Source organism: Phodopus roborovskii, unplaced genomic scaffold (genome assembly GCF_943737965.1).
Source record: "Phodopus roborovskii unplaced genomic scaffold, PHOROB, whole genome shotgun sequence".
Lineage (NCBI taxonomy): Eukaryota > Metazoa > Chordata > Mammalia > Rodentia > Cricetidae > Phodopus > Phodopus roborovskii.
The window spans coordinates 95,445-111,956 of NW_026125198.1; the positions used below are offsets into that span (position 1 = coordinate 95,445).

The 16,512-nt window shown below is 43.1% G+C and overlaps 1 protein-coding gene across 1 annotated transcript; it reads left to right on the forward strand.

Annotated features, from left to right (window-relative positions):
* The first annotated feature begins 353 nt into the window (after positions 1–353).
* Positions 354–16,428, forward strand: LOC127226817 (kininogen-1-like). Its single transcript, XM_051190944.1, is given in 8 exon segments — positions 354–740; positions 2,503–2,613; positions 5,087–5,131; positions 5,134–5,170; positions 8,576–8,748; positions 9,860–9,967; positions 15,667–15,750; positions 16,339–16,428. Coding segments are annotated over 8 exon segments (843 nt in total). The 5' UTR covers positions 354–545.
* Positions 16,429–16,512: the final 84 nt, after the last annotated feature.

A 16,512-nucleotide genomic window follows, 5' to 3' on the forward strand; every position in this document is an offset into this window, starting at 1 on the left:
TGTGCTAGTGTCCATCTGTGCCTGAGCTTTTCAGGAATGCACCAGAGCTGACAGCAGCCTGCTCCTGTACACATCAATATCCCCACAAGCTATTCTGTGTGGGAGGTGTTTGTACATTGGCCTCATTGTTCACACATGCAGAGACCTTTGTAACTGGTCCAGTAAAGTCACAAGAGGGTAACGGAATTTTTGTTGGTTTTAGCTCCTCTTTTATTGGTTTCTGCTCTAATTCACTGTACAAAGTTGTGCAACTTTTGGAAACAGGCTCTGCACTCCCACGTTCTTTCCAAGGGCAAACAAGCAGGTCAACAACCTGGTGTCACAATGTTCCAACCTAAAACCTGCTTGGGCAGTGTGCATAGTCATATTTGCTCTTTGGGAAGAGGACAAACAGCTTGTGACAGCAGGAATCCAAATAGGCCTCCAGTGGTGAGGCAGGGAGAGACAGGACAGGACAGACCAGACAAACTGCTAAAAGCACCTTCTAAGCTGACTTCCAGTTCTTGGCAAAACCATCCCTGCCATTCGAGAGGGAAACTTAAATCATGAAGCTAATTACTCTCCTGTTCCTCTGCTCCAGGCTGGTAACGGGTTTAACACAGGAAGGAGCCTCCCAGGAAATTGACTGCAATGATGAGGATGTATTTCAGGCTGTGGATGTGGCTCTGAAGAAGTATAATGCCAGGAACCAAAGTGGAAACCAGTTCATGTTATACCGAGTGACTGAGGGCACTAAAATGGTGAGTGGCTGCTTAACTGTGAAATCACTTAAACTCTGTGCTCTCTGGCATGGGGGTGGAGGACAGGAAGGCGACAAGGCACAGCAGGGAATCCAGCAACTTAATCTACTTGCAACAGGAGAATGCACTGGGTCTGTGAACTCAGTGACCTCCAGCCTGAAGTAAGAGTTCTGTATGGGGATGAGTAAATGGAGTAAGAGAAGACTGGGCATTATTGCCTTGCACCAAGTGAATGCCACCAAGTATGTGTGGCTGATTCTTCCGGGTTAATAGCAATGTTTCTAATAGTTTTCTTCAGTTTTGGGGGGATGCAGGGAGGCTAAGGCAGGGAGTCATGTAGCCTTGGATTAACCATAAAATTGTTATGCTGATAAGGATAAACTTAAACTTTTCATCTTCCAGCCTCCATCTCCCTAGTGCTATGATTACAGGGATGTGCCACGAGGCCAGGTTTATTTGGTACCAGAGAATCAAACACACTAGGCAAGGGCTTTACCAACTCCATCCCCAGCCCATTTCGGCTAGTTTTTACTATGCTGTCATGCCTACGTTAGTGCACTAAGGTAGGAGACAAGTGCAGGCAGGATCCACACATCAAAGAAAGGCAAAATCTTTAAGAGCTTTAAAAAAACATAGCTGGGTGATGGTGGCACATGCCTTTAATCCCAGCACTTGGAAGGCAGAGGCAGGTGGATCTCTGAGTTTGAGGCCAGTCTGGTCTACAGAGTGAGTTCCAGCACAGCCAGGGACACAGGGAAACCCTGTCTCAAACAAAGAAACAAAAAGATTTTTAAATAAATAAAGTTTAGAGACTGGAGAGATGGCTCAGTGGTTCAGGGCACTGGGTACTCTTGCAGAGGATCTGGGTTCAGTTCCCAGCACCCATGGTAGCTCACAACCATCTAGAACTCTAGTCCCAGGGGATCTGGTGGCTCTTTTGACCACAATAAGCATCAGGCAAAGATGTAGCATATATACATACATTCAGGCAAACACTCATACTCATAAAAGCTTTTTGAAAACGTTAAAGCTTTCAAAAAGATAAATAATAATAAATTTTACTTTAAAAGACTCTTTCTTTGGATAAATCAAGTTACTTCAGCAGAAAATAATGAATATAAAAAGAAAATCCTAGTGGACGTAGACTTATGTGTTTGTTTCCCGAAGATAAACGAAGCCTTCTGTTTCTTACTCCAGCACGGTGTGCATTCTGCTTCCGGCCACTCTGGAGCCTCAGTCCACTAGTGTCTCCACTGGATAATGGATGGAGTACGTGAGCGTTTGTTATACAGTGTCCATGTAGCCAGTGTCCCCCTCCCCGTAACCAGGGATCCAAGGCCAAGGCACATGTCAGGCAAACACTGAGTTGGGTTTTTTGAGGCAGGGCATCATTATGTAGCTCTGCTGGCCTTGAACTCTAGGTCCTCCTCTCAGTCCCACAGGTGTGGTACTGGGATTACTGGCTTCGCACTATGCCCAGCTTCGACTTGACATTTTGAAAACCCATACATGTACATGTAAACTAGGTTTTACCAAAAAGAGGGCAGGGCTAATACTATGGGTACCTCTTTGGAATCGTTAAGGATGTAAGTATATTATGAACATTCTTCCAAGGAGTATTTATGTGAATGTAAACTCTTACTTTTTAATAAACACCTAGCACTACTCGAGTCCGGTCAGGACAGCTGTTTGTAATGTGTCAGGTCCCTGTACTTGCTCCTGGGTCCACCGAATGACTCCACTGTCCCCTTGCTTTCCTCAGGTTGGCGCTGAGACATTTTATTCCTTCAAGTATCAAATCAAGGAGGGCAATTGTTCTGTCCAAAGTGGCCTCACCTGGCAGGACTGCGGCTTCAAGGATGCTGAAGAAGCTGTGAGTGTACTCAATGCAAAAGCCCCCAGCCCTCTCCATGTAACCCTTGGGGTTCTATACATTTAAACGCATAGATCAAACATTAAACTTATACCCGTAGTGGGTACACCTGACCATTTGATCCCATGCACTTATTTAAAGCTGGGCCCCCTGTCTCCTCTGGCAATCATCAGCCCTTTATGGTGATAAAATTCAAAATCCTTCCAGCCATTCTTCAATGAACAATGTGAAATTCTTATCTGTACTCACTCTTATCGAACTGTCACTCAGTAATCCTTGCCAGACTTCTCCTATCCCCAGCCTCCAGTTACTGGTGACTGCTCCTACCTTCTGTGACAACACCCTTTGTTGACCTTTGATGTCCTGTAGCTACATGTTTTCCCTAACCTGCTGATTTCCAGTCCCTTCCATGTTACAAGTGACAAGTTTTAATTTTTTACAGTTCTTTCCATTATGTACATACAGCAACTTCCTTACCCACTCATCAGCTACAGACTTTCTTAATTACAGGGGGATGATTTATATTATTGAGCTTGTTTATGAATGATACACATAAGCCTTCTACTATCTAGAAAATTTAGCCACGTCTCTGAATTCTTGAGAAGACTGAAAAATCTGGAATATGCTAATCATTAACCAGGCTTGTTGGCCGCTCATGAGAAGGTGCTCCTAATAACCCACCAAACTCATGTGTCAGACACCAGGGGAGACAACAGATAGACATTTGGGCTGAGTTCAAGGTCTGGTGAAGGAGGAATATGGGAGTGACAACTATAATGAGCCTAGGTACAAATCTTGACTTTGCTCTAAGTGTCACGGAGCCGTTGGCCGCCCTCAGCAGGTGCTTTACCCTATTAAAATGAGACAGCATTGATCTCACTGGCAGCAGGAGGATGAAGCAAGATAAATCATACAAAGGATCTTATTGACAGTTTAGATGTCTTCAAGAAACACTGAATGTAGGCCCAGTGAGAGGGGATGGCAGGCAATTATTTGCCTGAGAAGCAAGCCTCTCTTCTCACAGGCTTGTATTCCCCTTTGAGATCAGATGCCAGCATCCTCCGGAGTGCTTGTTCACACACTGTGGTCATCCACAGTGGTAAAGAGCACTGCACTCCAAGAGACCAAGATTGCCATGCTAGCTCTGCCCCTCAGTGAGTTTGTCTGGCAGTTACTATGCCCTGCACAGCCAGCCTTTCAGAGCTAACTCGAGGCATCAGGGTGAGCTCTAGCCTTATGCAAATGCTCCTGGTGCTTGTTACAGTAAGACTGAAGTACAAGACCAAAACCATTGTTCACCCCTAACAGTGGACAGCCACCATGTAAGCACCAACTGTATGCTTTCCATTAGGTGCTTTCTCTGTGTTAGTGCATTTACTCCTCACAGTAACCTGTTAAGTACAGGTGTTGTATCTCTACAAGGCAGGCAAACTGAGGAACAGTAGGCAGCAGAACAGAAGCAGGGTGGGTATTCTTAAGAGGTGAAACTGAAGTTTGGGTAAAGAGTGTGAACCCACTGGCACTGAAAGTGTTATCAGGGAGGAAGCTTAGCCTGTTGGTCCTGAGGCGCAGTGGCTGTCTTGGTGACAGAAAAACTTGTCTGGACTCTACATCCAGGCTCAAGTTGAGAAGCCTTACTCTGCCTCTCCCCAACCGGTGAAGATCAGTGACCCATGGAAGCAATCACTAGGTCACATAAATATTCATTCTTGTGTCTCAAATCTTAGAAGGCTAGAGAGATGGCTCAGTGGTTAAGCACACTTGTAGAAGACATGGATTGGGTTCCTAGAACCCAGATGGAGCCCATAACTGTGGTGATATATTGTTTATGATCTAATAAAGCCACTGAAGATCAGAATCCAAAACCAGCCACACTAGTTAGCCATAGAAGCTTGGCAGTGGTGGTACACACTTTTAATCCCAGAACTCAGGAGACAGAGGCAGATGAATCTCTGTGAGTTCAAGGACACCCAGGGCTACATGAGAGTGAATTTGTCTAAAAGAGAAACAGAGCTCAGGCCTTTAATCCCAGCACTACAGGTGCAGATTGGAGCAGAGTCTCGGATTGGAGCAATTAGTCTCCAGCCACGTTGAGGATAGGATCTCACTAGCCCTAGAGGAGGTAAGAGCTCTCTGGTGACTTGGCTGCTTTGCTTCTCTGATCTTCAGTGGCTTTATTAAATCATAAACAATATATCACCACATATAACCATCTGTAACTCTAATTCCACTGAATCTGGACTCCATGTCCACCAGATGCATGCTTGTATGCATGCAAACACACACACACACACACACACACACACACGAATGTATATAAAAAACACTCATTTACATAAAAGCAATTGAATCTTTAAAAAAAAAAACTCCATTAAAAAAATTTTTTCTTTAGGTCACATTTAACAACAGTACTACCTAGATGTCTCCATTAGAAAGATAAATTAGGGTAAATAGCCTCTTTCTTTTCTTTTAGGCCACTGGAGAATGTACAGCAACTGTGGGGAAGAGGGGACCTAAGAATTCTCCGTAGCTACCCAGACATGCAAGATTACTCCAGGTGGGTGACACATCTGGGGACCTGCCCTGGAGGTGGCAGTGGGTAGGAACCTGGGGAGGGGAGGGGGAAGTATGTTGGTGCTAATTATTCCTATGGACCAGACCACTTCACCCTCCCAGAAGGTGACAGTGGCAATGCCATCTGCAGTGTTGGGACTGTGGTAGCTGGGTGGGCAGAGGAGCACTGCACCAGGTTCTTGGATTGGGCCAGGCTTGTGTTAATCATCCCCACAGACCTATTCCAACTACTCCTGTGTTGTGTCTGCAGGGACAGGTGGGGGTGTGAGGGCTGGTTGACAAAGGATGAGGAGACACAGACTGCCTCCAGTCCTACACAGCACCCTACAGCGGGGAGACTGTGGGCTTTGAGGCCTGCCCTGGCCTGAAATCATTCCAGATTTTTATCAACTTCACTTCCCTTTTTCCTTGTCTCAGAAGGGAGATGATAGAACTACATACTTCACATGATTGGTGTGCTAGAAAAAGAGATGATAAAAGATGCAATGTCAGGGCATCATAAAACTTTAGGCACCAGCCAGGTGGTAGCACACACCTTTACTCCAAACACGCGGGTCTACAGAGAGAGTTCCAGGACAGGCTCCAAAGCTACACAGAGAAACCCTGTCTCAAACAACAACAAAAGGTTGCAGACACCAGATGACAACGATAGCTAACACTCACCAAGCACATATGTGCTGCCATGGACTAGGAACTTTACATGTATTAACTCATCTGACCATTACAGCTCCACCAGGGTGGCATGATATCCTGATTCTTCAAATGAGGAAACTGAGGCAGGAGCACTTAGGTAACTTACCTACAGCTATACAGTCAGCAGTAGAGTTGGTAGAGTAGGTCCTGTGTAAATAAAACCCTTAAGAATAACAGTAAGGAGCAACCTATGAATAATTGCAGCCATTCCCATCACTTTAGATAATGTTGTAAAGGTACCAAGGCCTTATAGAGGGAGAGGTGTATATGGGAAATGCCAGTCATGAAAGCCTTCCTAGAGCTGGCCTCTTGTGAGGTGGGGTGGAGAAAGAGAAAAAGAGATAGAGATCCAATGACAGAACACACCCAGGAAGTGTGTTCCCAAGTGGTAAGGAAGCCTTCCATCCTGATGTGGTGTCTCTACTGCACATACTACCCACTCTGCAGCTTTCCACAGTCATGTATTCTTTGTTCATTTCAGAGGGTCTATGAGAACCCTAAAATCATACATCAATGTTGTGACTATTTGCGTTTTCCTGGGGAGGGACTATGGCTCTCATGAGTTTTGGGACTAGAGAGTGACTAGACTAGATGTGCTGTTAGTAGTCCCTGCCTGGAGCACAGCCTCTCTCCAATTGTCCATATCTCTAATCAGGTTGGATGCTCTGATAAAACAAATAGATGCTACCTCCTACACTATTATTCCTCAACTCATCCTGACCCTATACATCTTGCCACCTTCTTTCTTACAGCTCAGGCACCTTCATTTTCTTAGACATCTTCCCTGATCTCATTTTAGCCTCCTGTCTTTCCTAGCTCTTGCCCACCCCAATGAGATGATCTGTTTACACTCGTTCTGTTCTACCTGATTGTCATTCCTTCATGGAAGTGACACTTAATGTCTCCCTATACCCTAGCTCAGCACCTGGCATGTGAGAGCAGAGGCAGACAAACTTCAACCAAAGCTCCCCTTGTGCTAACTAATAAGAAAGCCTCTTGCCTTCTATGCTAGTTAGTGCTTCTATTTCTATGAAGAGACACCATGACCATAGGAACTCTTATAACAGAAACTGTTTAATTCAGTGTGGTTTATAGTTCAGAGGTTTGCTCCACTGTTATCATTGTGGGGAACATGGCAGTGTGCAGACAGATATGGTGTTGGCTATGCCTTGATCAGAAGGCAACAGAAAATGGACTGTGACACTGGACAGTATCTTGAGCTTAGGAAATCTCAAATCCATCCCCACAGTAACACACTTCCTCTAACAAGTCCACACCTCCTTACAGTGCCACTCCCTATGAGATTTTGGAGGCTAATTACATTTAAACCACAACTAATCATATGATAACAAAGGAGTGTCTTCCTGCCAGCACACAATCATGTTTTCTACCTGCCAATGACTTGTTTTAGATGATGAAACTCATGTAAAGATGAACAAAGTATAACTACATTGTGTGACATAAAAAAATGGAAACACAAACATGCTTGGGAGAGTTCTCCATGAGCCAAAGCATCAGATTGAATTTGTCAGGACAAATAACAGGAAATAAATGCAGTTAGGCATCAAGAAGCTTTAACATCGAAAATAGCTATATATCTGTAATGTTCTCCCTCTTATAAAATGGTGAGTTAATGTAATTCTGTGACCATTTAAAATGCATTAAAATAAGGGTCTAATGATGTAGCTCTGCTAGTGTCACTGCTCTGGAGGTGGTGGGACTTAGTATGGGGTTGGTAAATGAGGCAGACTAAGTCTTATGCAATAACCAACTTTATTCAGAGCCTCAGACAGTTTATACTGTGAGGGTTAAGGAAGATGTGAGGGGCTGGAGAGATGGCTCAGAAGTTAGGAGCACTGATCACCTCTTCAGAGGTCCTAAGGTCAATTCCCTTAGGACCACATGGTGGCTCACAACCATCTGTAATGAGATCTGGTGCCCTCTTCTGGCCTGCAAACATACAGTAAATCTTTTTAAAATTTTGTTAAAGAAAGAAAGATCACATGAGTAAAGTTCTTATGAGTTCAAGCTGTATACAATTACAAGGACAAGCCACACTGTGGCCAAAAACATGTCTTTCCAAAGAGTCATATAAAGGATAGCTTAAACATTTAATTGAGTAGCAACAGCAAGCTATAATTAGTAATCTGAAGTAAACTCCCTCCTATCTGCTACACCTGGGAGGGGCCCAAAAACACACTCCAAGAACAATTCTGTTTTGAAGCAACTGAGGTCTCTTGTCTTGTTTTCTTGGAGTGTTCTCATAGGCACTCAGAATTCTCACACAATTCCATTCCTGAACTGTGTTCCAATTAGCTAGTATACATGAAGGCCTGGGTTCAGTTCACATCACTACATAAAGCAGGCACAGAAGCCTGTAGAGAAAAGTAGAGGAAGGAAGATCAAACTTTCGTGGCCATCCTTAGCTACTCAGATAGTTCCAGGCCAGCCTTGGGGAATATGAGATCTCTGCCTTAAAAATGAAATAATATAACATAAAAAAACACCTATCTTTATACTCTCCATTTTTCCTCTCACTACAGAGGAGTTCGAGACTCTTACTATCTTTAACTCATATAGGAGTTACTGGGAAGTCAGTTCATCAGGCTCTTCTAAATGGCTCGGGTTTAGGACCCGCGTATATGAGAGGTGTTCTCAGTTGTTAATGCCACCTCTTTGTCTGCTCTTTGTCAAGGTAATGGGCCCATAGTGACAGATGAGTATACCTGTTTGGGTTGTGTACATCCCATATCGACGGATAACCCTGAACTGCAGCCTATTCTGAAACACGCCATTGAGCATTTCAACAACAAAACCAATCATTCCCACCTCTTTGCTCTCGAAGAAGTAAAAACAGCCCAGAGACAGGTTTGTTTCAGTTTTTCATGATATGTGATATGGTTAAAAATCTGTCAGATCAGCATTTTGTCACACAAAATAAATTACCCAGTGGCAGGAAGAAGCTGTGTGGGACATGCTGGCATGGCACTGGAGTGTCCTTCTGTGTTTTCATAAGAATAACTCTTAAAGAAAGGAGCTTTCTCTGGGGTCCAAGCAAGTAAGGGTCTCATGTAAGAAGGAAAGGGCAGGTCTCACATCTTCTTCCTTGGGTTTGTTTGTAGCAAGCAAACAGTCAGCATGGCATGTTTGTCCCAGAGACAGAAAATGAAAATGGTCACTCTGCCTTTAGGGCTTTAACAAATTTCAAAATGTTACATTGTTCCTAAAAGAGTGGACGTGACTTTCTGGGTACACCCTGAATTATACTGCCCACTTCCTCTTGGTGGTGGCTGGAAAAAGCTAGTAATCTGATCATTTATTTATTTATTTATTTGGGTTGTTTGTTTGAGGCAGAGTCTCACTACACAGCCCTGGCTATCATGGAACCCAACTATGTAAATCAGGCTGGCCTCAGAATCATAGCTCTGCCTACCTCTGCCTCTCTGACATTCTCTACTGTTAGTTTAGCTTGCCACTGTGTGAGATTTGTACTTTACCCACCTGTTCATCATGAGGTGATGGGTGGTTCAGTATGCGGATGGTGGTCAGCATGGAACCTGCCAAGAACAAAGCAGAATTTCAGTGCCTGATGACCTGAGACCAGAAGACTCGCCAAGAAAGGCCACTCCTATTCCACACTCCTCCTGTGTAGAAAATCATATTGCTTCACAAAACTGGAAGAAACATGCCCTCTTACCAACTGGGAGAAGGAAAAATTATGGGTGTCTTTGTTTGAAAACACACACACACACACACACACACACACACACACACTCATTTGCAGTTACATGAGAGAGTGTGTATGTGGGAAGATAATCAATATTTACTCAGTGATTACTTGCCTAGTAATAACGAAGGTTTGTATTCCTGGAGCTCTTATTATATCTAATTCAGTGTTTAAAGGTGTTTATAACTTTCACTCGCTGTGAATTATGTTCAACTGAACTGCAAGTACTCACTCAATCTAAAATCGTTGCAGGTGGTAGCAGGACTGAACTTTGAAATCACCTACTCAATTGTGCAAACTAACTGTTCAAAGAAGCATTTTCTACTCTTAACTCCAGAGTGCAAATCCCTTCCAGACGGTGTAAGTAGGCAAAAGTTTAATGATCGTCTTTAACACTTTGTTAACAGCATGGACAGGACTGCCAAGCATTGCAGGATGACTGTCACTAAAGCTAAGATGTCATCTAGTAGTTCACATTCCTGTTGTGAATCTCGAGTTGCTGGTCCAAAGACTGCACATGTCACACTAAGTTGCTGATCAAAGACTGAACATGTCACACATTCATCAGGGATCAGAAATGGGGCCTGGGTTGTCATATGCACCTAGTCTCCTCCGATGTCATATGTCATGTGTGCTCAGTGTTCTGACAGGGTCCTCTAGACCCCGGTTCCTTACTTCAAGCTCTTCTCTCCTTGTTTCCTCATCTACCTTCATTTTAATAAACACATTCTGGGATTCTATCCCTTTGTGGATGACATCTTGTCATCTCAACCACATTTACACAGAAATGATGTCAATGACTATGCAATGTCTGGCGAATGCCCATGTGACTGAGGCACATTAGCCTTCCCAGGATAATGTTGTAGATAATTCTTTAATCTAGTAGTTCTGTTTTACAAGGGAATGTAGTTAGTTGCTTTTAATCCTTTGCTCTTTTGGGGGCCCACCACCCAGCTCTCAGATAAATCACACACAGAGATTTATTATTTCTTATACATTCCCAGCCTTAGCTTGGCTTGTTTCTTGCCAGCTTGTCTTAACTTAAATTATCCTATCTATCTTTGCCTCTGGGCTTTTTCCTTTCCTTACTTCTGTAATCTTACTTTCACTCTTACTCCAAGGCTGGCTGTGAGACTGGGTAGCTAGCTGGCCTCCTCCTATTTGTCTTTCTGCCTGCCAGACCTATCTATCTTTTCTCCTGCCTGGCTATCAACCATTCAGCTCTTTATTAGACCACCAGGTGTTTAAGGCAGGCAAAGTAACACAGCTTCAGAGTTAAACAAATGGAACATAAAGAATACAACACACCCAAGCATCATTAAACAAATGTTCCACAGCACAAATAAATATAACATACCTTAAAATAATATCCTACACCAAGGAAACAGTGGGAAATCTAGACCACAATATGCTAATTTGAGGTAATTTTTATATAGTTTATTTTTATTTTACGTGCATTGATGTTTTGCCTGCATGTATGTCAGAAGCACTGGAACTGGAGTTACAGATGGTTGTGAGCTGTTATGTGGATGTAAGTGACTGCAGCCTCTCAGAAAACATTTTGGCAGTTCCTCAAAGGGTTAAATATAAAATGACACTGAACAGGGGCTATAGGCGTGGCAGAGCCAGTTAAGTGTTTGCTGTGAAAACATGGGAACCTGAGTTCAAATCACCAGCGCACACACACACACACACACACACACACACACACACACACACAAAACAAAAAAAAAAAAAAAAAAAAAAAAAAAAAAGCCAGGCCATGGTGTTGGTACATGACTTTAATCCAAGCACTTAGGAGGCAGAGGCAGAGGCAGGACGATCTCTGTGAGTTCAAGGCCAGTCTGGTGTACAGAAAGTTTAAGGCAGGCCAGGGCAACTTAGAGAAACCCTGTTTCAAAAAGCCTAAATAAATATCAATCACCAGCACTCACATAAAGGAGTGGTGGCATGTCCTTTATTCCCAGCACTAGGGAGGAAGAGACAGGAGGATTCCTGCCATTCACTGGCCCCTAACTTAACAGGAGAACTCCAGGTTCAGTGAGGGACCCCATCTCAACCAATAAGTTGGAGAGAAACTAAGACCTCTGACATCAACTTCTGGCTTCTGAATGTGTACACACACACAGATGAAGTTATGCACACCTAATATACAAATAAATACATAAAATTACACTGAACAGAAAATGAGTAGGTGCCCTTGTAACTGCATTTCTAGGTGCAGTTCCCCAAAGGAACTCAAAACAGAAGCCTAAACAAACAAAGTGTCCCCAGCATCACTGCTCACAGAAACAAAAAGTAAAAACAACCTGCGTGCCCATCCACAGGGGTCCTATTTAGTTCTGTTGGCATGATAAAATACTGACCAAAAATACTTGAGAAGGGAAGAGTTTATGTCATCAAAAGTCACGGAAGGGCGTCAAGGCAGAAACTCAGACAAGAGCCTGGAGGTAGGAACTAAACATAACCACGAAGAATCTTCTCACAATCTCCCTGCTCAGGCTCCTGTTTATCTCTTTCCTGCCTCCAAGGACCGCCTTCCCAGGCTGGTACCATTCACGGTGGGCTGGGCCCTCCCATGTCAATCATGAATCAAGAAAATGTCAGGGCTGGAAAGATAGCTCAGCGCACTTACTGTTCTTCCAGAGGACACAATTTCCATTCTCAGCACCCACATGGTGGGTCAACACCTTCTGGAACTCCAGTTCCAGGGTTTCTGTCACACCTGCACAGGCACCAGGTACGTGGTAGACACACACATAGGCAAAACACTATCTATCTATCTATCTATCTATCTATCTATCTATCTATCTATCTATCTATCTATATCTATCTATATATTCCTTTTTTTTTTTTTTTTAAGAAAATGTTCCACAGACTTGCCTACAAGTTAATCTGATGGAGGCATTTTCTCAATGGAGTTCCCCTCCTCCCAAATAATTTGAGTTTGTGTCAAGTTAGGAAAAAAAATAATAACCAGGACAGCAGGTGAGTGGATGAATGGCATCCTACATACATACACCAAAGGATGACACACCTTCAACATAAGTGAACCTTGAAGCATGGGGTAAATAAAGTATGTAATATATAAGGGAAGCACATTCATAAAGATAGGAAGTAGATGAAAGTTTGGGGAAGGGAGGCGGTGGTGGCAGCACACACCTTTAATCCCAGCACTTGGGAGGCAGAGGCAGAGGCAGGTGGATTTCTGTGAGTTCCAGACCAGCCTGGTTCCGGGATAGGCTCCAGGATAGGCTCCAAAGTTACAGAGAAACCCTGTCTCGAAAAACAAACAAACAAAATAAAACAAAACACACACACACAAAGGAAAGTTGGGGGGGGGGGGGCAAGAAAGGGCAGGATGCAAACCTTTTGCTTACTGGGTTCAGAATTTCTGTTGGGGTGAAAGTATTTTAGTAGTGATGTTGTACAGCATGGTGGATTTTAATTAATGCCAGCTAATTCTACAACTTTCAATGTTTTAAATGGAAAAGTTTACATTTTATATATAGAATCCTATCTTTATATCTTATTTCATATACACACAATTGTTTTTATCCCAAAAGGAAACACTCTAAAAATTCATATATTCTAACTACTATTTAACTTTGTCAGTTTGGGACAGTTCTAGCATATGAAGGTCTCTGTGTTTCTTAGACTCCACAACTACACTGGAAGCTGTGTGGCTCTTAATACCACACAGCCTTGTTTTTCTGCATCTTTTTATAAGCTGTTAATTGAATTGCATCTTGGCAAAACTAGAAAATGCCAGTTGCTTTTGTGTAGCTTCTCTGAGACTTCACTTCCTTCCTTGTAAGATAAGAAATGGTATTAGCAACGAGTTCCCAGCTTGTATAAAAGTAAAGAAAATGTAATAGAAAACATTTTGCTGGTGGGTTGAAAGCTTGTTAGAAAGTCTGAAGTCCGAACCCACACGTCCAAGTCCAAGTCCATCCTCATGAGCCTCTCTTGATGACCCTTGTACACACATTGTTTTATAATTGGAGAGGTTTCACAATCCAGTGCCAATATGGAAAGTGTACCAGCATCACCTGGTGGCTTTTGGAAACTACCCTTGTCCCAGGGCCCCCAGAATGATCTGGTGTGGTTGTCAGTCAGGTCAGTGACCCAAACACTAAAGTTTCTAGGTGAGTCAAAGCTGCTGCTGGAATTGAGAATGGCTACGATACCATACTCCTCATCCAGCACCAACACAGCACAATTGTAATGCCCTATGGTTTATTGGAAAGATAAATATTGTCTTAAAGCTGTAGGTAATAGCCAGACAGTGGTGGTGCATGCCTTTAATCCCAGCACTTGGGAAGCAGAGGCAGGTAGATCTCTGAGATTGAGGCCAGCCTGGTCTACAGAGTTCCAAAACAGCCAGGACACGGTTACACAAAGAAACCCTGTCTCCAAAAAAACAAACAAACCAAACAAAAAAACTGTATGCGATGTAGAAGCCACAGAGAATGTTCATATTGAACCAGAGGCCCAAAGACCTCTCAGTGCATTTTCACTTTATCTTTTTGGGGGAGATGGAGAAAGGGGAATTTATAGGAATTTTTTCAGTAACGTTTTCTCTTTTAAAAGTTGTGATTGTTTTATTTAATTTTTTATGTGTATTTATTTTATTTCAAGTGTATGGGTGTTTCACCTGCATGTATAAGGTGTGTGCTGCACATATGCTTGCAGTGTCCACAGAGGCCAGAGTGGACATCAGATTCCTAGGGACTGAAGTTGTGGTTGGTTGGGAGCTGTCGTGGGAATGCTAGGAATTAAACCCTGGTCCTCAGTAGGAACAGTCAGTGCTTTTAGCTGCTGAGCCATCTCTCCAGTCCTGTGATTGTTTACATGCTCTGTTTTTTCTTCCACCAATGAATTTCTCCACGCCACTAGGAAATCTTGGTAAACTTTTCAATAACCTGTATAGTATTCGGGCAAAGACATCATAGATGGTTTTACAACAGTGCTCCTACCTTTGGATACATCTACATTTTTTTCTATTTTTCATATAATTAGTAACAGCAAACATTTTTATGATAAAATTGTTCCTGCATTGGTATTTTTCCTCAAGAATAAGGCCCCAGTTTTGTATGTGATATAAGTCATTATGAAACCATTAAACTCTTCATTTGTTCATTAGTTATTTGCTAAAAATAGTTTAGTTTTAGTTTTCTCAATCAATAATTCAGCTGATGTGTTTATTTTGCTGAAGTGTTTTTTATAAAGATGCTAGAAACTTATGGCTTGAATTTCTGGATGAATAATTGTATTCTTTGCCCATTGTGTTCTTTGTGTATGGTATATGTATGTGTGAGTGTGCTCACCTGTGCAGATGCATAGAAAGACCATATGCTCATCTCACCTTTGCCTCTAAAACAAAACAAAGCAAAAATTGGAGTTGGGGGAGAGAGATCTCAGTCAGTAAAGTGCTTGTCTTTGGGTCTCTACCACACATGCGAGAACACCTATAATCTCAGCACCAAGAAGACAGCAACAGGAGCCCCGGCTCACTTGACAGCAGCCAAATGAGCTCCAGGTTCAGTGGGAGATCCTTCTCACAAGCTAAGGTGGAGAGTCCAGAGAGGTGGCTGAACAATTGAAGGAAGCCCTGCTCTTGTAGAGGACCTGAGTTTGATTCCCTGCACCCACATCCAGCATCTGGAAGCTCACAACCTCCTATAACTTCAGCTTCAAAAGATTCATCATCCTGCCCTTGTGACACACACACACACACATACACACACACACACACAGAGAGAGAGAGAGAGAGAGAGAGAGAGAGAGAGAGAAACAGAAAGACAGAGAGTAATCCACTTACTTATACATTTACCATGTAGTGGCTATTCTTATTTGTGGTGTGTGTGTGTGTGTGTGTGTGTGTGTGTGTTGCTGTTGATACTCTCATACACTTCTCATTTTCTTTTGCTTTCAGCTTTTATTCCCTTTTTTCCCTTTTCCTTATGCAAGGATTTGTAAAGCAGGCATATTATCTTTTATTTTTACTAGCTGTTTGCCTTCAAAATTGGTTTTAATTTCTGATTTTGAACCACTAGGATGTCGGTGAGTGTAGACATAATGCCTATGTGGATATCAAGCAAAGAATCGCTGACTTCTCCCAGAACTGTGACCTTTCCCAGGTGAGTAGGCGCATGAGGAGCCATGGTGAAGTAGGGAGGGCTGCCTTCTCACCCAGGTGCACCCCATCTGGAAATGGCCATGGCAGCACAGTGCCAGAAGGGACAGTGTGTGTCCTTCAGGTGCAACGCCAGCTAGTTTTGCTTTTACACAAATTGTTCTTAAATGTGCTGTTTTGAGTTGGAGAGAACTGCATTTGTTTTTAACCACCCACAATGGGATCCTTCCAGATAAAGGTGGGTTTCCCTGAGTGTTATGGTGGGGGTGGAAGCTTATGGCTAAATCAACATTTCTCATGAAAAGGGCTGGCTTCTCTCAGTTACAGATAGTTCTGCACATGTCATAACAAGAGGCACCACTGTGCACATGTGGTGATGAGAGGCACAATGACACTGCCTGTTTGAGGGATCCCCATTGGAGGGGTCGTTCCTTTAAGTTCACCAGACCCTTCCTCTAGTTACACGTTTCTCTTTAGTTTACATCAAGGATGTGAAATTTTAAACTGGGCATGGTGGCACACCTGTAATCACATCACTCAGGAAGCTGAAGCAGGGGATCAGAAGTTTCAGACCAACTTTTGTTACATGTAGAATTCAAGGCTGGCTTGGGACACATCAGACCCTGTCTTGGGGCCGGGGCAGATTCAAATCAAGTACAGCATATGGCTCAACACATCTTAAACACCCAAGTTACAAGGAAGACAAAGAAGAGAGAAAGAACATGGCTGTCTCGTGGACCACCTTCCCTTAACCCTGCTCTGGTTA